The 27,003-nt window shown below is 43.2% G+C and overlaps 1 protein-coding gene across 2 annotated transcripts in view; it reads right to left on the bottom strand.

Annotated features, from left to right (window-relative positions):
- Window positions 1-1,939: 1,939 nt before the first annotated feature.
- nagpa (N-acetylglucosamine-1-phosphodiester alpha-N-acetylglucosaminidase) overlaps window positions 1,940-27,003 on the bottom strand; it is a 40,056-nt gene continuing 14,992 nt past the window's right edge. For both annotated transcript variants that reach the window (XM_078397157.1, XM_078397158.1), the window contains 8 exons: window positions 20,294-20,402; window positions 16,528-16,656; window positions 15,198-15,403; window positions 14,545-14,592; window positions 12,552-12,680; window positions 11,764-11,895; window positions 6,364-6,445; window positions 1,940-4,440 (listed from right to left, as the gene is read on the bottom strand). In XM_078397157.1, coding sequence (XP_078253283.1) covers window positions 4,206-4,440; window positions 6,364-6,445; window positions 11,764-11,895; window positions 12,552-12,680; window positions 14,545-14,592; window positions 15,198-15,403; window positions 16,528-16,656; window positions 20,294-20,402 — 1,070 coding nt within the window. In that variant the 3' untranslated portion in view covers window positions 1,940-4,205. The remainder of the gene's footprint in view (window positions 4,441-6,363; window positions 6,446-11,763; window positions 11,896-12,551; window positions 12,681-14,544; window positions 14,593-15,197; window positions 15,404-16,527; window positions 16,657-20,293; window positions 20,403-27,003) is intronic.

Raw genomic sequence — 27,003 nt, 5'->3', positions numbered from 1 at the left:
TGGGACAAAGACCCATCATTTATTTATTTGGCTCTGTACTCCACAATTTGAGATTTGTTATAGAAAAAAAATCACATGTGGTTAAAGTGCACATTGTCAGATTTTAATAAAGGCCATTTTTATACATTTTGGTTTCACCAGGTTTCACCAGGTATTATGGAGGGCACTGTACACACATATACAAACACACAAAACAATAAGGGTGAATAGTGTATGTATGTAGTGTATGTAGTGTATGCTTAATGGAGGTTGCAGTGTTTAATAGCCTGATGGCTCAAAAGGTCTCCAATGAGGTGGATGGGAAGTCAGGACCACACTGTGGTTGATGAGAGGACGGTTGTTGCCTCGGCTCGGCCGCGGGGCCTTCCATCGCCCGGTGCGGCGCGGCCGCGGGACACCATTCTGCTTTAGTTAAACATTTTGTTCAAGATGGCCGCGCCGTTGTGTTTGGCTGCCTGCCACTGTGTTTCTTTTTTTTTTTCCTAATCAGATGTGCAGCACTTTGGTCAACGTGGGTTGTTTTTAAATGTGCTATACAAATAAAATTGACTTGACAATAATAACTGGGAAGAAACTGTCCCTGAATCTGGAGGATAGACACAAAATGCTGGAGTAACTCAGCAGGACAGGCAGCATCTCTGGAGAGAAGGAATGGGTGACATTTCGGGTCAAAACCCTTCTTCAGACTCGTGTCAGGGAGTGGGAGGTACATAAATAAGGAAGTGTACAGATACAGAAGTGTAAGGTGTGAAAACAGGACAAAGGGGATGGAGACCAAGGAACATGTAGAATATATCATTGTTAGTTGGTAGAACGTAATAACAAAGCAAACAGAGATAAAATGTAATCGGAGGCAGCAAGACTAGTTGGAGAACTGGGAAGGGGAGGGGATGGGGAGAGGGAAAGCAAGAGTTACTTGAAGTTAGAGAAGTCAATGTTCACACCGCTGGGGTGTAAGCTGCCCAAGCAAAATATGCTGTTCCTCCAATTTGCGCTGGGCCTCACTCTGACAATGGAGGGGGCCCAGGTCAGAAAGGTCAGTGTGGGAATGGGAGGGAGAATGAAAGTGTTTAGCAACCGGGAAATCAGGTAGGTTTTGGCGGAGGTGTGCATTCAAACTCCTGTGAGATTACTTTAAATGACTGTTAATAGTCAACCTGGACTTAAAGAGCCTGTTTCTGTGCTGCATGACTGTGATTTTAAATGTACAGATGTATTAGATATAAGCATTGGTTATGTGGCTGATAGTGTGAAGGAAAGACTCAAAGTGGTAAAAGACAAGGATTGTCTGATCAGGTGGACGGAAGAGTCAAATTAATTTAATCCAGAATATGAGATAAGAGTTCCCGAGGAGCACAAATGATGGATTGTTTTCCCTGGTACATTGCAGGGGAGACATAGAAGTATATAAAATTATGAGTGGACATTCAGAACCTTTTTCCAAGGGTAGAAACGTCAAAGATTAGAGGGTATAGTTTTAAAGTGAGAGAGGATTTAAAGAGACGTGCAGAACATGTTGTTTAACACAGAGGGTAGTGGTGGTCACTTTTTATAATAAAATGAGACAAAAACATATTCCAAGCTGCTTCACAGACACCAGCTGAAGAAATGGATGCCAAGCAACAGTGAAAATTGAGGGATTCTGAACATTGCAGTCAGAGTATTGCGTTTAATGGAGGATCTTAAGGCAGAAAATAATCTTAATCTTGATTAGTACGGGAGTCAGGGGTTATGGGGAGAAGGCAGGAGAATGGGGTTAAGAGGGAAAGATTGATCAGCCGTGATTGAATGGCGAAGTAGACTTGATGGGGCGAATGGCATAATTCTGCTATCACTTGTGAAGACAGAAAATGGAGTTTACATTAATTCAATTAAAAGATCTTAAAATATATTATTAATAAAAGACCATGTATCCATTTTCCAAAATGTGTTCATTAAGTCCATTTTAATCCAGAATCACAGCCAAAAAATATAAACCATCTCAACCTTTTTACAAAAGACTGCTAGTTTTTTTGTTGCAGAAATGTTATTCATTAATTTTCCATCTAAAATGTTCCAGTCCAAAAGTAGTAAATGTAAACAATTTAAAAACATGACTCACATTTCGATAGATCCCAGCCGAGGACTATACTTTTTGCATATCTATTCCTAACTGGGGAATCATTTGGAGTTGACAATTTTAGTGGATTTTTGACAATCCACTAAATTTAGTGTCTGAAGGACACTAGTCAATTAGATGGGTTTTTAATGACAATCCAGAAGTTTTTAAGTTATTTGACAGACCAGGTTTAATTCCAAATTTATTTAATTATTTGAATTAATTCCCCTGCTGCCTTGGTGGGATCAAAACTTGGGTCACTGGAGTAATGGTCCAGAACTTTGGCTGCTGGTCCATTATGTGACTGTGCCTTTTCATGCATTTATTATTATTTTCAGAAACGATTGATTGAAAGATACTGCATGGAAACGGTCCGTCGGCCCACCGAGTCCACGCCAACCATCAATCGCTCTGGTCTATGTTATTCCACTTTTGCATCCACTCCCTTTTTTACTGAGGATAATTGACCTGGAAACCCACACCTTTGGGATGTGGGAAGAAAGCGGAGCACCCGGGGGGGAAATCCAATGGGAGAACATGCACCCGAGGTCAGGATCAAACCAGGGTCTCTGGTGCTGCAAGAAAGCAACTGTACCAGCTGTGCCACCATGGGATCCTGGCAATCATCCTTGCAATAAGGAATGCTGCATACTACAGCAACACACAATCAATGGATAAAGTTATTTTCATCGATAAGCAATACGCTTAAAATTACATTCACCTGTAAAACAGCTAGTGACAGAATATTTAATTTTTTGCACTTTTTTCCATTGGCAAAAATACTGAGTGCATAAAATGGAATCTTGCACCATATTTCGCAAGCACATTGAGTATATCTGTGGGCACAAGACAGATTACCGCAATTTTTGCTCCATTTGGTAGCGCACAATTTGCGAGTCCTCATCGAGGCATCCGTTCACGAGTTCTAGTTGCCTCAAAATGATTGGAAAAGCATGGCAGTACCATTTCACAAACACATTTCAGACATATTAAAATAAGTTATTAATATATATTTTCAAAGTAAACTGGAAAAGATGTTGTGGCATCTTCCCTTGTGGTGGTAATTCCTTATACTGCTGTATTTTTGTGCCGTTTACATGGGAATTGAAGTACGAGCATAATTTATAGTTATAGCTAAAATCCATTGTTCATTATTGTGCAATCCAAGATGTGTACAAATATTTTCTTTTCAAATCAAGAAAGCGTGGTGACAGGACAAAATCTTAGAGCAGGCCATAACCAAGTCTTAATGGACTACTTTGTCCCAATTTACACATGATGTATTAAGTTGATTTTCATTTTCTTTGGATCAGGTCAAAAGATTGCATGAAGAGTTGTAAAGCACAAAGACATCTAAAATACAAATAAGAAGTGCCCAAATGTTCAAAAATGCACGGTTTTCATCTAATTTGGGTGCAATGTTGCTTCACCATAGACCTGTGTATGTGCCCTCATGATCATTGCCCCATCTGCCGATATAACTTTGGTCAACAAAGAATACTCTTATCGTGTACATAAATTAACAACGAAGCACGTTTTCTCCGTGGAAGAAAGATGAAACTTTTACCATTCTTTGCACGCAATAAGTATTCTTAACCTCATTCCAAACAAGACTGGCTCCGAATTTTAGTCCAGACTTGCCAACCAACAAGTCAAGTAGTTGAAAGCCTATCAGTTGCCCTTAACGTCTGGCAAAGTTCACATCTAAATGGCTGCAACCCTCATATTTGTATTTGCACTGGTCATTCTGGGGAGCTGGTGGGTAGCGAGGGAGAGGAAGCATATTAAGGTAGAAATGAAAAGGCAGATACAAATATTTCAAGAGGACAACATTCAAATCATTACTGTCTTCAACTTGGCAACTCTGCACATGAAGTATACTGGGTAGTTACTTGGACTTAGTTACACTCTTCCGCATTAGTATATTTGGTTTTCACAGTGCTGCAATACCTGAGGGTGATGCCTAGGTGACCTTTAACAGAGAGTGTAATTCACGTGAAATCTATTCAAGTTTCCCCATTTTCTTTTAATAAAAATATTCAGTTGCTTTGGGAAAAGTAGAGCAAGGCAGCAAAAAGACCACATTGGTATGAAAGTGCAAAAGTTGCTAAAAATCCATAGTTTCCGAATTCCTGTCGTTCTCTTCAAATGACGTATCACTCTGTTTCAAAGGGATTATTTCGGGAATATCAACACAACTTAATTGCCCGTTGCATTCTTTTAGTCTTTGATAGGAATACTCGCCGTGGAATCCATTTCTTTGGCAAAATTGGAAAAGGTTTCCCGCCGCACTCAGTAACAGTAAGACGAGGAGGGTGATTGCTATGATCAGCCAACGTTTCCTGTTCAAAATAGAAAGTCTCCATTACCTTTCTCATTGTTCACAAACACATTCGCATCTCTTTACTATAATAAAGAACAGCCATTTTTATCAAAAGTCACACAATTGCAGAAAATTTCAAACCAGCCTTTTGTTTTAACGCGCTTCCAAACGGCAACGAACAAAAATACTCGTGGGTCATAAAGACCTGCAGCACCATTCAACACAAACAGGGCTGTACTATTCCTTGCCCTCATTGCCACTTTCCTGCATGATCTAAGTAGCCCTGGATTCCCCTGCAGTTTAGCAATGGGACAACATGCAGTCTTCAGAGACAGGGGCGACACAGTGCCGCAGCTGCCTTAGAGCGCCAGAGACCCGGGTTCACTCCTGACTATGGGTGCTGTCTATACGGAGTTTGCACATTCTCGTTATGACTGCGTGGGTTTTCTCTGGGTGCTCCGGTTTCCCTCCACACTCCAAAGACGTAGAGGTTTCTAGGTTCATTGGCTTCTGTAAATTGCCTGCAGCTAGTGAACGGGGCGATCGCTGGTTGGCACAGACTCTGTTGGCCGGTGGGCCTGTTTCTGCGCCCTATCTCTAAAGTCTAAAGACAGTGAAATACAAATATTCATGAAATTCCTCCTATTACAATCTTTTCGTCTTAATATCTTATCGTGAGACCATGCCAGATGCTCCCAGGGGAATCATCCTTACTACATCTACCTTGTAAAAGCCACTTTGGAATCTTCAATGAGATCATGCCCCTTAACAAAAGGAAACAAATGCCTATTTTCAAACCATTTCAAGAGGATGAATTTATGTTGGAAGGTCCAAAATGTTCTTAACAGTGATTTGCCAGTGGAGATAATTGAGGCAGCTACCAAAACAACATTTGAAAGAATTTGGACAGGTATATGGATAGGAGAGCTTTAGAGGGATATGGGCCAAACGCAGGCAGATGGGACAACTATAGATGGGGCATCTTGGTTGGCATGGGCAAGTTGGCTGGAAGGGCCTGGTTCCATGTTGTATGACTCTATGACGCTGCAGTATTATAAATCACTGATTTAGTGGAATTACCTTCTTCAGTTGAATAGAATTCGGTTTATTTAAGTAGGGATCTTAAGTTACAAAAACAAAGTCTCACTGTTCTGTGAATTTGTTATAAACTCATTTCAATGATGGCTAATCGGAAACTTGTGGAAAGGCTCATAGTACTTCGAATGGAATCTGAATGGAAGGTTCATCTTTGAACTGCAAGGTTTCGTTTAATTTAGAGACACAGCCTGGAAACAGGCCTTTTAGCCCAGGAGGCTACGCCGACCAGCAATCACCCACACACTAGTTCTATCCTACACACTAGGGACAAATTACAGAAGCTAATTGACCTCCAAACCTGTGCGTCTTTGGGGTATGGGAGGAAACCGGAGCACCTGGAGAAAACCCACGCGGATACAGGGAGAACGTACAAACTCCCTACAGAAAGTATCCGTAGTTAGGATTAAACCTGGGTCTCTGGCGCTGTAAGACAGCAACTCTGCCACTATGCCATCCTAAAGATCTACTCCTTTTCAGATAATCTATTAATCTTAACCCGTAAATCCATCATATTAAAATCTTTGACCTAGCAAACTATATTTAAGCTTTAGACTGGGTAAGTGGGATGTCTAGCCAGCATACTTTTTAGGACGCCTCAAATACAATAAGAAAGAATACTGCGTAGTACGAGCATTTCTTAGTAACTTAAACCGGGGACTGATTCTCCCTGTATTTCAAACCTAAAGTTTTGTTTGACTACAGACCTTCTCCACTTCCAAAGGTTAAGAATTGAGTTAAAATGATAATCATTTTGCCCAAATAGTGAGACACATATAGTTATTGTTAATACCGCTGAATGTTAAAAAAACAATCGCACACAAGGCAGAAAAACAACTAGACATACTGTTTGAATAAGTGTAAATCTTCTTCAAAACTGGGTTTGTTTTTCCAGATTTCATACATCTCTGAAGCTACACATTGACGCACTGTAATATAAAGGCAAAAGACATTGTCTTAGAAACAGAAAATAGGTGCAGGAGTAGGCCATTCGGCACTTCGAGCCAGTACCACCATTCAATATAATCATGGCTGATCATCCAAAATCATTACCCTGTTCCTGCTTTCTCCCCATATCCTCTGATTTGTTAGCCCTAAGAGCTATATTTAACTCTCTCTTGAATACATCCAGTAAATTGGCCTCCACTACCTTCTGTGGCAGAGAATTCCACAGATTCACAACTCTGAGTGAAAAGGGTTTTCCTCATTTCAGTCTTAAATGGCCTAGCCCTTATTCTTAAACTGTGACCCCTGGTTCTGGACTCCCCCAACATCGGAAACATTTTTCTTGCATCTAGCCTGTCCGATCCCTTAAGAATTTTATATGTTTCTATAAGATCCCCTCTCATCCGTCTAAATTCCAGTGAATATAAGCCCAGTTGATCCATTCTTTAATCACGTCAGTCCCGCCATCCCAGGAAATAACCTGGTGAACCTACGCAGCACTCCCACAATAGCAAGAATGTCCTTCCTCAAATTAGGAGACCAAAACTACACACAATACTCCAGGTGCGGTCTCACCAGGGCCCTGTACAACTGCAGTAGGACCTCCTTGTTCCTCTACTCAAATCCTCTCGCTATGAAGGCCAACATGCCATTTGCTTTCTTCAGGTTTAAAGTGGATTTTTATTAATATGCAAATTATTAACACAAAATACTCCCATGTTTTCACACAATAAAACGGATGAAGTATTATCACAATGCTACATTGCTCTGGTACATTTCAATGATGGAATTAAACTCTATTGTCACATGTAGGACATAGAGGACATAGGTTCAAGGTGAAGGGAAAAAGATTTAATAGGAATCTGAGGGGTAACCTTTTAACACAAAGGGTGGTGCGTGGAACAAGTTGCCAGAGGAGGTAATTGAGGCTGGGACTATCCCAATGTTTAAGAAACAGTTAGACAGGTACATGGATAGGACAAGTTTGGAGGGATGTGGACCAAGTACAGGCAGGTGGGACTAGTGTAGCTGGGATATGTAGGAAAGTTGGGCCGAAGGGCCTGTTTCCACACTGTATCACTCTATGACTCTATGTACCTAGGTACAGTGAAATGCATTGTTTTGCATGTAACCTGGTAAAATCATGTAGCAGACCTCACCTAGGCAGTAAACAAGTGTCGCCACGTTTTGGCGCCTACAAAGTTACAAAAGTTCACCAAAATTTTAAGGAAGTAAAAAGTAATAATAGAAGCAGGTACCTTCCCTCTCCCCCTCCCTCCCCCCATATAATCTCAAAGCTGCAAAGAGCTTTGAAAGTTCTATTCACTGTGGAATTGTGCAGTTTACAAACTAACTAACAGGCGATGCTGATCAACAAGAAAGGTTCTCTCAACCTGTGGGAACTGTGTTTTGTTTTAACCCATTCCACGATTGAGCATTCAATCTGCAACACTTTCTATTTCTGGCAGGTTGCAGCGTAAAAGTTCAAATAATCAGATTTTCAGTAATCGTCTGCTCTTAAGCATTAACGGGCATGCGGCATGGTGGCACAGGGGTAGAGATACTTCTTCATAGCGCCAGAGACCCGGGTTCGATCCTGACTACCGGTGCTGTCTGTAAGGAGTTTGTACGTTCTCCCCGTGACCTGCTTGGGTTTTCTCCGAGATTTCCCCCCACACTCCAAAGATGTATAGGTTTGTAGGTTAATTGGCTTGGTGTAAATGTAAAACTATTCCTAGTGTGTGTAGGATAGTGTTAGTGTGCGGGCATCGCTGGTCGGTGGGCCAAAGGACCCGTTTCCGCGCTGTGTCTCTAAACTAAAACTAAGTGCATCCAATGGGAATGGAAACTCTAATCAGAAAAGAAAGCAAAAATAATTCCAATATAATTCAATGTCCATGCTGATCCATGAAAGCAATGATTTTTAAGCAATTTATGACAAATTTTGTGAAATACGTGAATTACGCATTTCCTTTTTCCATGTTTCAATTGTGCAAATCACGAAACTATATTGTCAGGCCCTACGGTTTAATTAGCAGAGAATGTGAGCTTCAATACTTTAGAATAAAAATTAAGAAGGGAAGTAGTGGTGAGGTGGAAACAAGGAACTGCAGATGCTGGTTTACAATAGACAATAGACAATAGACAATAGACAATAGGTGCAGGAGTAGGCCATTCAGCCCTTCGAGCCAGCACCGCCATTCAATGCGATCATGGCTGATCACTATCAATCAGTACCCCGTTCCTGCTTTCTCCCCATACCCCCTCACTCCGCTATCCTTAAGAGCTCTATCCAGCTCTCTCTTGAAAGCATCCAACGAACTGGCCTCCACTGCCTTCTGAGGCAGAGAATTCCACACCTTCACCACCCTCTGACTGAAAAAGTTCTTCCTCATCTCCGTTCTAAATGGCCTACCCCTTATTCTCAAACTGTGGCCCCTTGTTCTGGACTCCCCCAACATTGGGAACATGTTATCTGCCTCTAATGTGTCCAATCCCCTAATTATCTTATATGTTTCAATAAGATCCCCCCTCATCCTTCTAAATTCCAGTGTATACAAGCCCAATCGCTCCAGCCTTTCAACATACGACAGTCCCGCCATTCCGGGAATTAATCTAGTGAACCTACGCTGCACGCCCTCCATAGCAAGAATATCCTTCCTCAAATTTGGAGACCAAAACTGCACACAGTACTCCAGGTGCGGTCTCACCAGGGCCCGGTACAACTGTAGAAGGACCTCTTTGCTCCTATACTCAACTCCTCTTGTTACGAAGGCCAACATTCCATTGGCTTTCTTCACTGCCTGCTGAACCTGCATGCTTCCTTTCATTGACTGATGCACTAGGACACCCAGATCTCGTTGAACTCCCCCTCCTCCTAACTTGACACCATTCAGATAATAATCTGCCTTTCTATTCTTACTTCCAAAGTGAATAACCTCACACTTATCTACATTAAACTGCATCTGCCATGTATCCGCCCACTCACACAACCTGTCCAGGTCACCCTGCAGCCTTATTGCATCTTCCTCACAATTCACACTACCCCCCAACTTAGTATCATCTGCAAATTTGCTAATGGTACTTTTAATCCCTTCGTCTAAGTCATTAATGTATATCGTAAATAGCTGGGGTCCCAGCACCGAACCTTGCGGTACCCCACTGGTCACTGCCTGCCATTCCGAAAGGGACCCATTTATCCCCACTCTTTGCTTTCTGTCTGTTAACCAATTTTCTATCCATGTCAGTACCCTACCCCCAATACCATGTGCCCTAATTTTGCCCACTAATCTCCTATGTGGGACCTTGTCGAAGGCTTTCTGAAAGTCGAGGTACACCACATCCACTGACTCTCCCTTGTCAATTTTCCTAGTTACATCCTCAAAAAATTCCAGTAGATTTGTCAAGCATGATTTCCCCTTCGTAAATCCATGCTGACTCGGAACGATCCCGTTACTGCTATCCAAATGCTCAGCAATTTCGTCTTTTATAATTGACTCCAGCATTTTCCCCACCACTGATGTCAGACTAACTGGTCTATAATTACCCGTTTTCTCTCTCCCTCCTTTCTTAAAAAGTGGGATAACATTTGCTATTCTCCAATCCACAGGAACTGATCCTGAATCTATAGAACATTGAAAAATGATCTCCAATGCTTCCACTATTTCTAGAGCCACCTCCTTAAGTACTCTGGGATGCAGACCATCAGGCCCTGGGGATTTATCAGCCTTCAGTCCCATCAGTCTACCCAAAACCATTTCCTGCCTAATGTGGATTTCCTTCAGTTCCTCCATCACCCTAGGTTCTCCAGCCCCTTTACAAAAGAAGACGAAATGCTGGAGTAATTCAGTGGGATCTGGCATCATCTCAAAAGAACATGGAGGTGTCTCTGTCATCTGTCCATATTCTCTAAAAAGGAAATGCGTAATTCACGTATTTCACAAAATTGATCTCCCGCACCCCCCCCCCCCCGGACTTTTCACTAATCCGATCCCCCGCACCCCCCCCCGGGCCTTTAACTGATGCTAAGAGTGTGTCTGGGGGAGAGAAGATTGGGGGGGGGGGCTGAGAATGGGGAATGGGACAACAGAGGTAGTGCGGAGGGGAATTGGTGGTGGGGGAAAGAGGGGTACTGGGAAAAGGGGAGGTCCATATCCCTCCCCTCTCCCCCATCCCTCCCTCCTCCCCTCCCCCCCCACTCTCTCCCCCCTCCACAAATACCACCCCATCTCTCATCACCCTCCCCCCCTCCATCCTCAACACCTCCCTCCCTCCACCACTCCCTCCCCCTCGATCCCTCCACACCTCCCTCCCCCAAACCTCCCTCGCCCTCCCTCCCCCCTTCACTCCCTCCCCCCCTCCCGGTTACAATGGAAACCCTAAGAAGACGGGCCAAAGGGGAGAGTGTGGGGAGAGTAAGAGTGGGGCTGGGGGAGGAGAGAATGGGGGGTGTGGGGACGGGCCCAATGGGCCCGCTTTGCTAGTATTCTCTAAAAAGGAAATGCGTAATTCACGTATTTCACAAAATTTGTCATAAATTGCTCAAAAATCATTGCTTTCATGGATCAGTATGGACATTGAATTATATTGGAATTATTTTTGCTTTCTTTTCTGATTAGAGTTTCTGTCCTGCTGAGTTGCTCCAGACATTTTGGATCGGGAATCTTCTTCAGAACGATTTTTATGGTGAGAGGGGGAGAAAACTGGAAGCGGGGAGGAGCAAGACTATTCAGGTCACGGGGAGAACGTACAATAACTCCGTACAGACAGCACTCTCAGTCAGGATCGAACCAGGGTTTCTGGCGCTGCAAGGCAACAACTCAACTTCTGCACCACTGTGCCGCCGGATCAGAATTGTCATGTAGATTCATCTGAATCGAAAGCACACAGAAAGGACAGCCCCTGCATCTTCATAATTTTACAAATCATAGCAGCAGAATTTGGCCATTCGGATAATTGAGTCTACTCCGTCATTCACTCATGGCTATTCTACCCTTCCCTCTCAACCCCATTCTCCTGCCTTATCCCCATAACCCTTGACACCCTTACTAATCAAGAATCTGTCAATCTCCACCGCAAAAATATCCAATGACTTGGCCTCCACAACCGTCTGTGGCAATGAATGCCACAGATTCACCACCCTCTGACCAAAGAAATTACTCCTCGTCTTCCTTTTATTCTGAGGCTATGCCCTCTGGTCCTGGACTCTCCGCATCCACTCTATCCAGGCATCTGTAAAGGAAACAACTGTTTTGACAATATACTGCAGTCATTCTGATTGTAATAAAATTGGTTTGAATACCTCTGTACATGGAGTCATTAAATCTGGAATCATGAGTGATGTTACAGCTACCAGTCACTGGGTGGCAGGGGCACTTATTAGGGCAGTGGCAAGATTGCTGGCATTTCCACCCGTACCATCCAAGGGAGCATTCTGTTCGAAATGAAGCAAAATAATATATTATAACCGTTCAATTAAATCATTTTACTGCTTCCCTCTACATCAATATACAATCATCTGTTTGTGAAATCATCCATTATAACAATGAAAACAAACTAGAATCTAAAGAAAGCGATCACATTTTACATCTGTGGCTTAAAAAACCCCGTGTACGGCCAAATTTCAAAATGCTACTTTAATAACAAAATTTCTGGGAATACCTGTGAATAATTAACATGTTTAATTATTATTAATAATAATATTCGTAGTTTCGGGAAACTATTAACAATAATTAATAGTATTTATATATACACTGCATTATTTATACACACACACTGAGCTTTCTTTTGTTGTTTATTATGGGCTTTGCAGCGTACGATGTTTACTTATCAGTTGTGCTGCTGCAAGTAAGAATTTCATTGCCCCGTTTCGGGACCTATAACAATATAACACTCTTGGCTTAAAATTTTGAGCATATCAATCAATAAAACTAAAATTTGGGTGAATGCTATTCATAAAGTAATGCAACAAAAACAAAGTTGTCAGCATCAGTCGGTGAAATTCGAAATTGCCACGATGCATGAACAAGTACGGTGTACGTTAGAAATACTCTTTGGGGTTGAGGTTTGCCTCCAACTGGCTGAACTCACCTTGTTCACAGAACACTCCATGGGAACCTGGCTGGCATGTACAGGCACCACTAACAGGATCACAAATCCCACCCTTCAAGCAGTGGCATTTTTGTCGACAGCCATCTCCATAGAAACCAAGAGGGCACACTGTTCGAGAGAGAGAGAGGAGAAAAAAGTAATGATATCCTTTTACCATTTCACCGATCAACACAAATAAACTCTTCTAATATAGTGACAGTACATAATAGGCCTTTCGGCCCATCGAGTTGCTTCCCATCATCATTTATACGAATCCTACCCGAACTTATTTTATACTACCAACCTTCCCAACAACTCATCTCCTCTGAAGAAGGGTCTCGACCCAAAAAGTCACCCATTCCTTTTCTCCAGAGATGCTGCCTGTCCCGCTGAGTTACTCCAGCTTTTTGTGTCTAACTCATCTCCCAGCTCCTTTACCCCTCTCACCCTAGATTCCATCACCCATCCACACACTAGGGGTATTTTAGCCAGACACTCACTCTGGGATGAGGGAGGAAATCAGAGAACCTGGAGGGAAACCTATGTGTGGCAGAGAGAGAATGTGCAAGTTCCATCAAAGGTCAGGACTGAAACCCAGGTCGCTGGAGCTGCAAGGCAGCAGCTACACGAGCTGCGCCATTGTGTTGCCCAACATTGTCTTTTGTGATGGAAGTCTAGACTAGAGAAACTTTAATTACAGTACAAGTAGAACATAAAAATCTATATCCGGTCTCCAGCCCAGACTATCACACAAACCAGCCTACCTGCCACAAAGTCCATCTACACTTCATGCTGCCTCAGCAAGGCCGCCAGCATAATCAAGGACCAGTCTCACCCCAGTCACTCCCTCTTCTCCCCTCTCCCAAAAGGCAAGAGGTACAGAAGTTTGAAAACACACACCTCCAGATTCAGGGACAGTTTCTTCCCAGCCGTTATCAGGCAACTGAACAGTCCTGTTATCAGTTAGAGTCGTCCTGACCTCCCAACTACTCCATTGGAGACCTCTGAACAATTTTTACTTCAATGTAATATCGTGCACTAAATGCTGTGCCCTTTATCTGTGTAGCGGCTTGATTATATTCATGTACAGTTTTTGCTTTGACTGGATAGCACACAAACAAAACCTTCTCCCTGTACCTTGGCACACATGACAATAGTACACTAAATTAAATTATCTACTGCCTTTGGATATCATTAACTCATTGTGATATTCCATTATGTTCCATGCCATCATGTTTAATTGAAGGCGTAGTAGATGTTGGCACCTTTTCCCAATGTACCCACTGCTAACTTTTGGCCGTCGAGAGTATTTGTGTTACAATATTCAAGGATAAGGTCATTATAAGACCTTTTATTTAATTTAAATAGCCTGGTATACAATTCTTGCTAAATTGCTAGCATATTTTGAACATGCCTTTAAACTAAACTCAAAAATTATTTTGGTTACATAAGAAACAGTGATGTTGGGTTACATAAACAAAGTGCTGGAGTAACTCAACAGGTCAGGCAACATCTCTGAAGGACAGGGATAGGTGACGTTTTGGATTGGGACCATTCTTCAGTCTAAAAATAATTTTCTATGAATTCATGTAAATTAACTTCAAAATGAAAGCAAATACAATGAGCATAAAATAAGATGCAGGCTCTACAGTAGAAGGAAGAAAAGGAAACTGAAAAAAAAATAGAGAAACAAAGAAATGCAGACGCTGGTTAATATACAAAGTGCTGGGGTAACTCAGCAGGTCAGGCGAACACGGTTAGGTGACGTTTCAGGCCAGGACCCATCCCGTCCATGTTCTCCAGAGAGGCTGCCTGACTGGCCGAGTTACTCAGGACTTTACGTACTTTTCTGTATGTACAAATTCCTTGTATGTGCACAGACAACAAATTTACCAAGGCAAACTCCTTGTATGTGTACATACTTGGCCAATAAACCTATTCAATTCAATTCTGGAGACAATGGAAATGAGAATAAACAGACACAATCACTCACCATCTGTACAGTTGGCTCCCATCCATCCAGCATCACACAGGCACCCATCTGCATGATAAACAGCTGATCAGTGGCAGAAGTAAAATTGTTTAACATTGGAAATCCTAAAATCGTAATGGCCTAAGAGGCTGGTTCGATCCATGTCACCTCTTTGCAGATTAATCTAGTCAAACCCATTTATTTCTCTATCCCTGAAAACCTGCAAGTTTATTTCACCTGCGTCCCTCACGATCATTTTAAAAATCATTGATAGCCTCTGCTTCAACCACCCTCAGGGCAGTTACTTCTCTGCCGCTTTCTAGGAATATTTTGTCCTCATTTACCCACCCCCTCCATCCAGTAACGTCACAACCTTAGAAGGACTGAAACAGAAAAGCCATATGTTCAAAAGAGTAGGTGGGTGTAGGCAAAAGGTAGTGGGTGTATGGAACAAGCTGCCAGAGGAGGTAGTTGAGGCAAGGATTATCGTGACATTTAAGAAGCAATTAGACAGCAAAATGGACAGGTTTAAAGGGATATGGGCCAAATGCACACAGGTGGGACAAGTGTAGTTACGACATGTTGGTCGGTGTGGACAAGTTGGGCAGAAGGGCTTGTTTCCACGCTTACTAATCTTCATAAGACAGTAATGGGCGGCGATAGGTCGCACTTACCCTCAGAGCAGATTCCATGAATAGTGCAGTTTAAATATCCACAATTAAGCAGATTGCATGCTGCCCCGGACCAAAAGCCTTTGCAGTGGCAATCTGCGTGTACACATTCCCCATGTCCGCTGCAGTCAGCAGGTACACAGTCAGGTTCGTGAACACACACGATGGTGGAAACAGCTCGAGGACACCGCCACATGGGATCATTTGAACTGTAAAAGGAAAGGTTTCTGACTCAAAAATTGATCTTTATTAATTGACAGAAAACAACATTTGGGTTGCAGTTGAATACCAACAAGAAGAAAGCGGTCCTGAGCTACTCTCCAAGGGTGGCATGGTGGCGCAGCAGTAGAGTCGCTGCCTTTCAGCGCCAGAAACTCTGGTTCCATCCTGACTACGGGTGCTTGTCTGTATGGAGTTTGTACATTCTTCCTGTGACCTGCTTGGGTTTTCTCTGGGATCTCCAGTTTCCTCCCACGCTCCAAAGACATACAGGGTTGTAGGTTAATTAGCATGGTATAATTGTAAATTGTCCCTAATGTGTGTAGGGTAGTATTAGTGTGCGGGGATGGCTGGTCGTCGCGGACTTGGTGGGCCAAAGGGCCTGATTTCACACAGTATTGCTAAACTAAACTACTATCTACCTCATTGGAGACCCTCGGACTATCTTTAATCGTACTTAACCTTGCACTAAACGTTATTCACATTATTCCTTTTATCATGTATCTGTACACTCTGGATGACTTGATTGTAATCATGTATTGTCTTTCTGCTGACTGGTTAGCACACAATAAAAGCTTTTCACTGTACAACAATGCAACGATAATCTAAACTAAATGCAGATATTCATGGACTGATCCAATTGCAACAATAATTGACTGGCAATCTTCAGTTTAGAAGCATAAGATTTTGCAAATTGCTCATTTCATCAAAAACGATTGGATATTCAGTAATTCACAGTACAGATGCATAAACAAAATTGGTGTGAATTTGAATGATTCCTTTCAAAGTGTTTACAAATCCATCAGTGTTATACCTGGAGGTAGCACTGTGACAAGCATAGGTGAGGTATCCATGGCTATTGTGGCAGATTTACAGCGATAGGGTCTGACAACTGCATGCCATTGTGTGGCTTCCTAAGATTTTCTCATGGGAGTTTAATAAGGAAATTAAGGTAAATTTAAAACTCTGAAGTTGAAAATTGAAATCATTACTTTTTATCCCGGATTACTGGGAATACTTGAGTAAGACACAAAGTGCTAGAGTAACTCAGCGAGCATCTCTGGAGCAAAAGGATGGGGGATGTTTCGGGTTGGCATCCTTGTTTAATACATACCAGTGATCCGAAGGATAGCTTGCAAGTGTTCCATTCAATATCAGAGTAGCTGATCCCCCTCCATCCAAATTAATGGCGTTAATAACCCCTTGGCTCTTTAAAAACGTGGCAACCTCCCAGAGACTGAGCCTGTAATGCAAGTGTGAAATACTGTTAATTCAACCCAAATTTATTTTTCAACATTATCCATTAACAGTGCAAGTTATACCAATATCTAGGTTATTAAATAGCATGACATGCAAGAGATTTCAAAAATCAGATGACACAGAAATAGGAGTAGGATGTATAGGAAGTATTGGAAGGAACTGCAGATGCTGGTTTTAACCAAAGATACACAAAAAACTGGAGTAACTCAGCGGGTCAGACAGTGTCTCTAGACAAGAAACAGGTGACGTTTTGGTTCAGACCCCGAAAAAGGGTCTTGACCTGAAAAGCCATCCATTCCTTTTCTCCAGAGATGCTGCTTGATCCGCTGACTTACTCCAGCTTTTTGTGTCTATCTTAGGAGGAGTAGGATATTTGACCTCTTAAACTTTCTCCAATTATTTTCTTGAATAATATCAAGGCTACTATAACCTCAATTCTGCAATCCGACCTATAATTTTTCATTCCTTGCTCATTTAAAACTTTCTTTCCACCCTGCTAAGACTGCTCAGTATCCACTGCATTTTTGAAGTGATTCCCTCTCATGTTTTATTAAACTTCAGAGTATACATTGCTAGCATGTCCAAAACAGAAAGTGCTGGAGGAACTCAGCAGGTCAGGCAACATCTGGGGAGGGAATGAACAGGTGACATTTTGGGTCAGGGCCTTTCTTCAGACTGGTTCCCTTTAACACAGTCTGAAGAAGGGCCCGACCAGAAACATCACCTATCCATTCCCTCCACAGACGTTGCCTCATCCGTTGCCTTAATCCAGCACTTTGTGTTTGTGTATCAGTATTACCCATAGGGAATGGTATCAATTCAGTATTTTGTGGTGACTGGGAAATATGGTTTCAATTCTATTGGTCACTTGGAAAATCAACATGCTTAAATATCTTATAGAAACAAGGAACTGCAGATACTGTTTTACAAAACAAGAGGAAGTACTGGAGTAACTAAGGATTTTCAGTATCTTGACATATGGTGATAATAATAATAATAATAAACTTAACAATCTCAGCGAGTCAGGAGGCATCCTAGAGAACATGATGGGTGACATTTCGGGTCGGGGCCCTTCAATCAGTCAACCCTACAATCAGTCTGTCCTGCCCCTCCTCTCTTCCAGCTTTCTTCTCCCTCCCCACCCAATCAGTCTGAAGCCGAAACATCACCAAACAAGTGCTCCAGAGATGCTGCCTGACACGCTGAGCAGCATTTTGTGCCTTTTAAAAAATTAAATATCTTGTTTGAATTCTAGGCATTTCTAAAAGATCCTGGAAGTGGCTTAACGTGCAGGAAAGAAGTGCAAATGCTGGCTCACACCGAAGATAGACACAAAAAACTGGAGTAACTCAGCAGGACAGACAGCATCCCTGGAGAAGGAATAGGTGACATTTCGGGTCGAAACCCTTCTGGTGGCCTGTTGCAAAGGATTACACTGTCAACTCACAGATAAATGCTTTTGCATTCTACATTCATAGTGCTGTTGGAATTCAGGCATTTCCAAATATACTTAAACAACTAAATGCCAAATTGCAAAACAAAGTGATGATGCTGCTGGATATGCGGCATGTTCATGATTATATGACGCAATCTATTGCCTAATTGTGACGTCTGCAGTAATGTTCCTGTCTGAAGGACCACCTCACAAAGGGATTCAACAACAGAGGATGCATGGGCACCGAGACTTCAGCAACCTTGTTCCTTCAAAGCGAACAAACATCCTCTCTTTAATAATTGTGCCAAAATAAATATGGAAAGAATAACAACCTTGTCAAGGAGGCACGAATGACCGCATAAAACTACAAATATTCATTTTAACTAAATCACAATATCGTTTGACAATTGACAAACAGACCCTTGGATCTTTGGTCGTGACAAGTAGATCTGAAAGTTAAAAGAAGCTGCTGTTTATTTTCTGGTCGATGACAGCATGAGTTGCCCAAGTTTCACACACGTGACAAACAGTGCAGTGGACCTTTGGATCCTTGTGATCGACGCTTTCCTCACCAAGACACTTGCTGTTTTGCAAATTCAACCGGTGTGCTCTCCAGTTCAAGAAGGGGTGGTGGCAAGGCTGGCACAGAATACACCCCACTGTCAATGATTGGCAAAGACGACCCTCTCAAATCTCCTTTATCATGAAACACAGCTGCACCTTTGAAAAGCATGTTGTAATGACTTTGGACATACAGTGGGGAAACAGGCCCACCAAGTCTGCGCCGACCAATGTAAGAAAATAACTGCAGATGCTGGTACAAATCAAAGGTATTTATTCACAAAACGCTGGAGTAACTCAGCAGGTCAGGCAGCATCTCAGGAGAGAAGGAATGGGTGACATTTCGGGTCGAGACCCTTCTTCAGACTGATGTCAGGGGGGCGGGACAAAGGAAGGATATAGGTGGAGACAGGAAGATAGACCAGTCTGTGCCGACCAGTGATCACCCCACACACTAATACTATCCCACACACGAGGGACAATTTTTCAATTTTACTAAAGCCACAACCTACAATGTACGTCTTTGGAGTGTGGGGAAAACCATGCACCCGGGGAAAACCGATGGGGTCACAGGGAAAATATACAAACTGCACAGGCAGCAGTCAGGATCAAAGCCGGGTCTCTGGCAGCAACTCTACCGCTGCGCCACCATGCCGCAATGCTTTTAACATCTTGCTTTTTTTTTTAAACAGAAGAAACACAATCCAATGGTATGGGGAAGAATGGTTGCAAGAACAAAATTGCAGATTTTCTTGAAACTTTAAAACCTCGACAAATAAAATCTCCCTTTTACAAGACAGGTTGCTGCAGCCATTCCAGAAGCTCTCCTTAGCTGCATCATTGTACTGCTTCCTCTCATTATGCTGTGTACTTACTGGTGATCTTGGTTCAAGAATGCTGTTCTTTTATATCCTTCACCGTGTTACCACCCCTATTAATATTTAGGATAACTGAAATTCCCTACTTTTACTTAGACTTCTGAGATATGTTCCTATATCTTTGCTCTTCTGTCTGCTTCTGACTGTTTAGAGGTCTAGAGTACACACCCAACAATATGAAGGCCCTTAAGTTTGTTCATCGATTCACACTATGTGAAAATATAAACAAAATGCCAGAGTAACTCAGCAGAGAAAATGGATAGGTGACATTTCAGGTTGGGACCCTTCTTCAGATCCAAAACATCACCTATCCATTTCCTCCAGAGATGCCGACTGACCCGCTGAGTTACTCCAGCATTTTGTGGTCAACTTTGGTATAATTCAGCATCTGCAGTTCCTTTATATGAAAATATATATTTTTTCAAATATAATTTAAAGATATTAAAAAATTGAACAACTTTTAATTTGTCAATTTTAATAATAGCTACTAAATGTCTTTGCCAATTACATTATAACCAAATTCTGAATACACTGAACAGCAGCTCTATTACCTGGAAGAACAGTGCATCGAGTACAATTAATAATGTAACTCATAATAAGGCAGTAATAGGAAAAATAGATTACAGCTGAAAATAACATTTGCAAAAGAAAACAGAAAATGCGTAGTATTTGTTAATAAATTGGCCCTGATGACATATCAAACCTATAAAACATCTAAATAAGGTTAATAAATAAATGCATCTTACCCCCTGTCCCCAGTCTGTCCATCAACATGGAATAAAATGAGCCTCCCATATTTATCATGTCCTACAGCAGTTCGTGCAGATACCACGTTAACAAAGTATTCAAAAGATCCTATTTGAAATAAAACATTGAAAAACGATCAACTTGTTATGAACTCAATAATAACACCTTGCATTAATATTTGACATTCAATGTGGATTAAACAATTCAAGAGTTTCCCCAGTCCTCACTTCCACCCCACCAGCCTCCGCGTCCAACATATAATTCTCCAACATTTCCGCCACCTTCAACACGCCTGCAGTCCTTCCTGCAGAGACCATTCTCTCCGCAACTCCGTGGTCCGCTCATCCCTTTATATCCAACCCCCCTCCTCTGTGGGTACTTCCCCCAGCTGCTGCAGAGGGTGCCTCGACTCTCATTTCCATCCAAGGACCTGAGCAGCCCTTGCAGGTGAGACAGAGGTCCTTCCACATGTCTTCCAACCTCCTTTATCGGATTAGACTAGGCGACCGTTTCCTAGAACATTTGTGTTTTGTCCCGCCAAGGCCTGCTGGAGCTCCCAGTTGCTAACTTACTCCCATTCCCATACCAATCTCGTAGAGTCGGTTTGTGATATTGAGGTGTGCTCCTTGTCTGTGGGGTCATAGTCTGAAGAAGGGTCACGACCCGAAACTTCACCCATTCCTTCTCTCCAGAGATGTGGCCTGTCCCGCTGATTAACTCCAGCATTCTTGATATTGAGGGTGTGCAGCGTAGGTTTACTAGGTTAATTCCCGGAATGGCGGGACTGTCCTATGTTGAAAGACTGGAGCGGCTAGGCTTGTATACACTGGAATTTAGAAGGATGAGAGGGGATCAGTGGATGTGGTGTACCTCGACTTTCAGAAAGCCTTCGACAAGGTCCCACATAGGAGATTAGTGGGCAAAATTAGAGCACATGGTATTGGGGGTAGGGTACTGACATGGATAGAAAATTGGTTGACAGACAGAAAGCAAAGAGTGGGGATAAATGGGTCCCTTTCGGAATGGCAGGCAGTGACCAGTGGGGTACCGCAAGGTTCGGTGCTGGGGCCCCAGCTATTTACAATATACATTAATGACTTAGATGAAGGGATTAAAAGTCCCATTAGCAAATTTGCAGATGATACTAAGCTGGGGGGTAGTGTGAATTGTGAGGAAGATGCAATAAGGCTGCAGGGTGACTTGGACAGGTTGTGTGAGTGGGCGGATACATGGCAGATGCAGTTTAATGTAGATAAGTGTGAGGTTATTCACTTTGGAAGTAAGAATAGAAAGGCAGATTATTATCTGAATGGTGTCAAGTTAGGAAGAGGGGATGTTCAACGAGATCTGGGTGTCCTAGTGCATCAGTCACTGAAAGGAAGCATGCAGGTACAGCAGGCAGTGAAGAAAGCCAATGGAATGTTGGCCTTCATAACAAGAGGAGTTGAGTATAGGAGCAAAGAGGTCCTTCTACAGTTGTACCGGGCCCTGGTGAGACCGCACCTGGAGTACTGTGTGCAGTTTTGGTCTCCAAATTTGAGGAAGGATATTCTTGCTATTGAGGGCGTGCAGCATAGGTTCACTAGGTTAATTCCCGGAATGGCAGGACTGTCGTATGTTGAAAGGCTGGAGCAATTAGGCTTGTATACACTGGAATTTAGAAGGACGAAGGGGGATCTTATTGCAACATATAAGATAATTAGGGGATTGGACACATTAGAGGCAGGAAACATGTTCCCAATGTTGGGGGAGTCCAGAACAAGGGGCCACTGTTTAAGAATAAGGGGTAGGCCATTTAGAACGGAGATGAGGAAGAACTTTTTCAGTCAGAGAGTGGTGAAGGTGTGGAATTCTCTGCCTCAGAAGGCAGTGGAGGCCAGTTCGTTGGATGCTTTCAAGAGAGAGCTGGATAGAGCTCTTAAGGATAGCGGAGTGAGGGGGTATGGGGAGAAGGCAGGAACGGGGTACTGATTGAGAGTGATCAGCCATGATCGCATTGAATGGCGGTGCTGGCTCGAAGGGCTGAATGGCCTACTCCTGCACCTATTGTCTATTGTCTATCTTATCGAAACATACGATTATTAAGGGGTTGGACACGTTAGAGGCAGGAAACATGTTCCCAATGTTGGGGGAGTCCAGAACCAGGGGCCACAGTTTAAGAATAAGCGGTAGGCCATTTAGAACGGAGATGAGGAAAAACTTTTTCAGTCAGAGTTGTAAATTTGTGGAATTCTCTGCCTCGGAAGGCAGTGGAGGCCAATTCTCTGAATGCATTCAAGAGAGAGCTTGATAGAGCTCTTAAGGATAGCGGAGTCAGGGGGTATGGAGAGAAGGCAGGAACGGGGTACTGATTGAGAATGATCAGCCATGATCACGTTGAATGGTGGTGTTGGCTCGAAGGGCCGAATGGCCTACTCCTGCCCCTACCAATCTGTTCTTGGCTGGAGTGGGGCCACATACAAACTTGAGGAACAGCACTTGCATCCAGCTCTTCACCCCCCCCCCCCCACCTCTACGTTCAGTCTGAAGAAGGGTCCCAACCTGAAACCACCCATTCTTTTTCTACCAGTTCCATAGTTCTCCACACAGTATCGCTGGAGATCACACCGTCCCAAGCCAACAATGGGCCCACCACCCACCCCCCACCCCCCTGCCCAAGGTCATTTGTTGCGGCTCTGATTGGTCCTGGTCTTTTCCCACCTCCAGCTCCACACGCCACCCCTCTCCATCCTCTATTTTCAGTCTGAAGAAGAGTCCTGTCTTGAAATTTATTCCAAAGAGGTGGAAAGACTCTAAGGGGAGTAAGAGACACCTGTGGCTGACAAGGGAAGTCAGGGACAGCATAAAAATTAAGGAGAGGAAGTATAACATAGCAAAGAAGAGTGGGAAGACAGAGGATTGGGACTCTTTTAAAGAGCAACAAAAGTTAACTAAAAAGGCAATACGAGGAGAAAAGATGAGGTACGAGGGTAAACTAGCCAATAATATAAAGGAGGATAGCAAAAGTTTTTTTAGGTACGTGAAGAGGAAAAAAATAGTCAAGGCAAATGTGGGTCCCTTGAAGACAGAAGCAGGGGAATTTATTATGGGGAACAAAGAAATGGCAGACGAGTTAAACCGTTACTTTGGATCTGTCTTCACTGAGGAAGATACACACAATCTCCCAAATGTTCTAGGGGCTGGAGAACCTAGGGTGATGGAGGAACTGAAGGAAATCCACATTAGGCAGGAAATGGTTTTGGGTAGACTGATGGGACTGAAGGCTGATAAATCCCCAGGGCCTGATGGTCTGCATCCCAGAGTACTTAAGGAGGTGGCTCTAGAAATAGTGGAAGCATTGGAGATCATTTTTCAATGTTCTATAGATTCAGGATCAGTTCCTGTGGATTGGAGAATAGCAAATGTTATCCCACTTTTTAAGAAAGGAGGGAGAGAGAAAACGGGTAATTATAGACCAGTTAGTCTGACATCAGTGGTGGGGAAAATGCTGGAGTCAATTATAAAAGACGAAATTGCTGAGCATTTGGATAGCAGTAACGGGATCGTTCCGAGTCAGCATGGATTTACGAAGGGGAAATCATGCTTGACAAATCTACTGGAATTTTTTGAGGATGTAACTAGGAAAATTGACAAGGGAGAGTCAGTGGATGTGGTGTACCTCGACTTTCAGAAAGCCTTCGACAAGGTCCCACATAGGAGATTAGTGGGCAAAATTAGGGCACATGGTATTGGGGGTAGGGTACTGACATGGATAGAAAATTGGTTAACAGACAGAAAGCAAAGAGTGGGGATAAATGGGTCCCTTTCGGAATGGCAGGCAGTGACCAGTGGGGTACCGCAAGGTTCGGTGCTGGGACCCCAGCTATTTACGATATACATTAATGACTTAGACGAAGGGATTAAAAGTACCATTAGCAAATTTGCAGATGATACTAAGTTGGGGGGTAGTGTGAATTGTGAGGAAGATGCAATAAGGCTGCAGGGTGACCTGGACAGGTTGTGTGAGTGGGCGGATACATGGCAGATGCAGTTTAATGTAGATAAGTGTGAGGTTCTTCACTTTGGAAGTAAGAATAGAAAGGCAGATTATTATCTGAATGGTGTCAAGTTAGGAGGAGGGGGAGTTCAACGAGATCTGGGTGTCCTAGTGCATCAGTCAATGAAAGGAAGCATGCAGGTTCAGCAGGCAGTGAAGAAAGCCAATGGAATGTTGGCCTTCGTAACAAGAGGAGTTGAGTATAGGAGCAAAGAGGTCCTTCTACAGTTGTACCGGGCCCTGGTGAGACCGCACCTGGAGTACTGTGTGCAGTTTTGGTCTCCAAATTTGAGGAAGGATATTCTTGCTATGGAGGGCGTGCAGCGTAGGTTCACTAGATTAATTCCCGGAATGGCGGGACTGTCGTATGTTGAAAGGCTGGAGCGATTGGGCTTGTATACACTGGAATTTAGAAGGATGAGGGGGGATCTTATTGAAACATATAAGATAATTAGGGGATTGGACACATTAGAGGCAGATAACATGTTCCCAATGTTGGGGGAGTCCAGAACAAGGGGCCACAGTTTGAGAATAAGGGGTAGGCCATTTAGAACGGAGATGAGGAAGAACTTTTTCAGTCAGAGGGTGGTGAAGGTGTGGAATTCTCTGCCTCAGAAGGCAGTGGAGGCCAGTTCGTTGGATGCTTTCAAGAGAGAGCTGGATAGAGCTCTTAAGGATAGCGGAGTGAGGGGGTATGGGGAGAAGGCAGGAACGGGGTACTGATTGATAGTGATCAGCCATGATCGCATTGAATGGCGGTGCTGGCTCGAAGGGCTGAATGGCCTACTCCTGCACCTATTGTCTATTGTCTATTGTAATAACAGTGTATTTGGATAGCAGTAAAAGTCCAAGTCAGCATGGATTTATGAAAGGGAAATCATGCTTGACTAATCTTCTGGAATTTTTTGAGGATGTGACAAGTAAAATGGATGAAGGGGAGCCAGTGGATGTAGTGTATCTAGACTTTCAGAAAGCCTTTGATAAGGTCCTGCACGGGAGATTGGTGACTAATCTTGGAGCACATGGTATTGGGGGTAAGGTGTTGATATGGATAGAAAATTGGTTGGCAAACAGGAGGCAAAGAGTAGGAGTAAACGGGTCCTTTTCTGAATGGCAGGCAGTAGCGAGTGAAGTGCCGCAAGGCTCGGTGTTGGGGCCGCAACTGTTTACCATATATATTAATGATTTGGAAGAGGGAATTAGAAGCAACACTAGCAAGTTTGCGGATGACACAAAGCTGGGTGGCAGTGTAAACTGTGAAGAGGATGTTAGCAGGTTGCAGGGTGACCTGGACAGGTTGAGTGAGTGGGCAGATGCGTGGCAGTATAATATAGATAAATGTGAGGTTATCCACTTTGGCGGCAAAAACAAGGAGGCAGATTATTATCTCAATGGTGTTAGGTTAGGTAAGGGGGAGGTGCAGCGAGACCTGGGTGTCCTTGTACACCAGTCACTGAAAGTTGGCGTGCAGGTACAGCAGGCTGTGAAGAAAGCTAATGGAATGTTGGCCTTCATAACAAGAGGATTTCAGTATAGGAGTAAAGAGGTTCTTCTGCCGTTGTATAGGGCCCTGGTAAGATCACATCTGGAATATTGTGTACAGTTTTGGTCTCCTAATTTGAGGAAGGACATCCTTGTAATTGGGGCAGCGCAGCGTAGGTTCACGAGATTGATCCCTGGGATGGGGGGACTGTCATATGAGGAAAGATTGAAAAGACTAGGCTTGTATTCACTGGAGTTTAGAAGGATGAGAGAGGATCTTATAGAAACATATAAAATTATAAAAGGACTGGACAAGCTAGATGCAGGAAAAATGTTCCCAATGTTGGGCGTCCAGAACCAGGGGCCACAGTCTTAGAATAAATGGGAGGCCATTTAAAACTGAGGTGAGTAAAAACTTTTTCACCTAGAGAGTTGTGAATTTGTGGAATTCTCTGCCACAGAGGGCAGTGGAAGCCAAATCACTGGATGGATTTAAGAGAGAGTTGGATAGAGCTCGGCTAGTGGAATCAAGGGATATGGAGAGGTGGCAGGCACGGGTTATTGATTGGGGACGATCAGCCATGATCACAATGAATGGCGGTGCTGGCTCGAAGGGCCGAATGGTCTCCTCCTGCACCTATTTTCTATGTTTCTATGTTTCTATGAAATGTCAACCACCCTTTTTCTCCAGAGATGCTGCCTGACACTGAGTTACTCCAGCACTTTTTATGTACCCTTGGTATAAACCAGCATCTGCAGTTCTTTGTTTCTACCTCATATACTGCTTGGGTAGTACCCCACCAAGCCCGAGGACCAGGAGAGAACCCACATGGTCACAGGGAGAATGTACAAAACTCCATGCAGACAACATCTGAAGTCAGGATCGAACCTGGGTCACTGGTGCTGTGAGGCAGCAACTCTACCGCTGCACCACTGTATACTAGAATATTATTTATTTGGCATTTAGTATTGGCTGATCAGAAACTTTCTCCAAAACCAAATACCTGCCCAACCTTTCATTCTCAATTACCAACTCCATCCTTCTTCCTACAAATGAACCGCACTATTTGCAATACTCTAACCCACAGCCCCTGCCTAGAGGCAGCTTGGTTGACATGGACGAATTGGGATGAAGAAGGGTCCCGACTTGTTACTGTGTTGTATGAATTTATGATTTGATTTCAGAACAGT

This window comes from Rhinoraja longicauda, chromosome 4 (genome assembly GCF_053455715.1).
Source record: "Rhinoraja longicauda isolate Sanriku21f chromosome 4, sRhiLon1.1, whole genome shotgun sequence".
In the NCBI taxonomy this organism is placed as follows: domain Eukaryota; kingdom Metazoa; phylum Chordata; class Chondrichthyes; order Rajiformes; family Arhynchobatidae; genus Rhinoraja; species Rhinoraja longicauda.
This window is presented reverse-complemented; position numbering and strand designations above follow the sequence as displayed.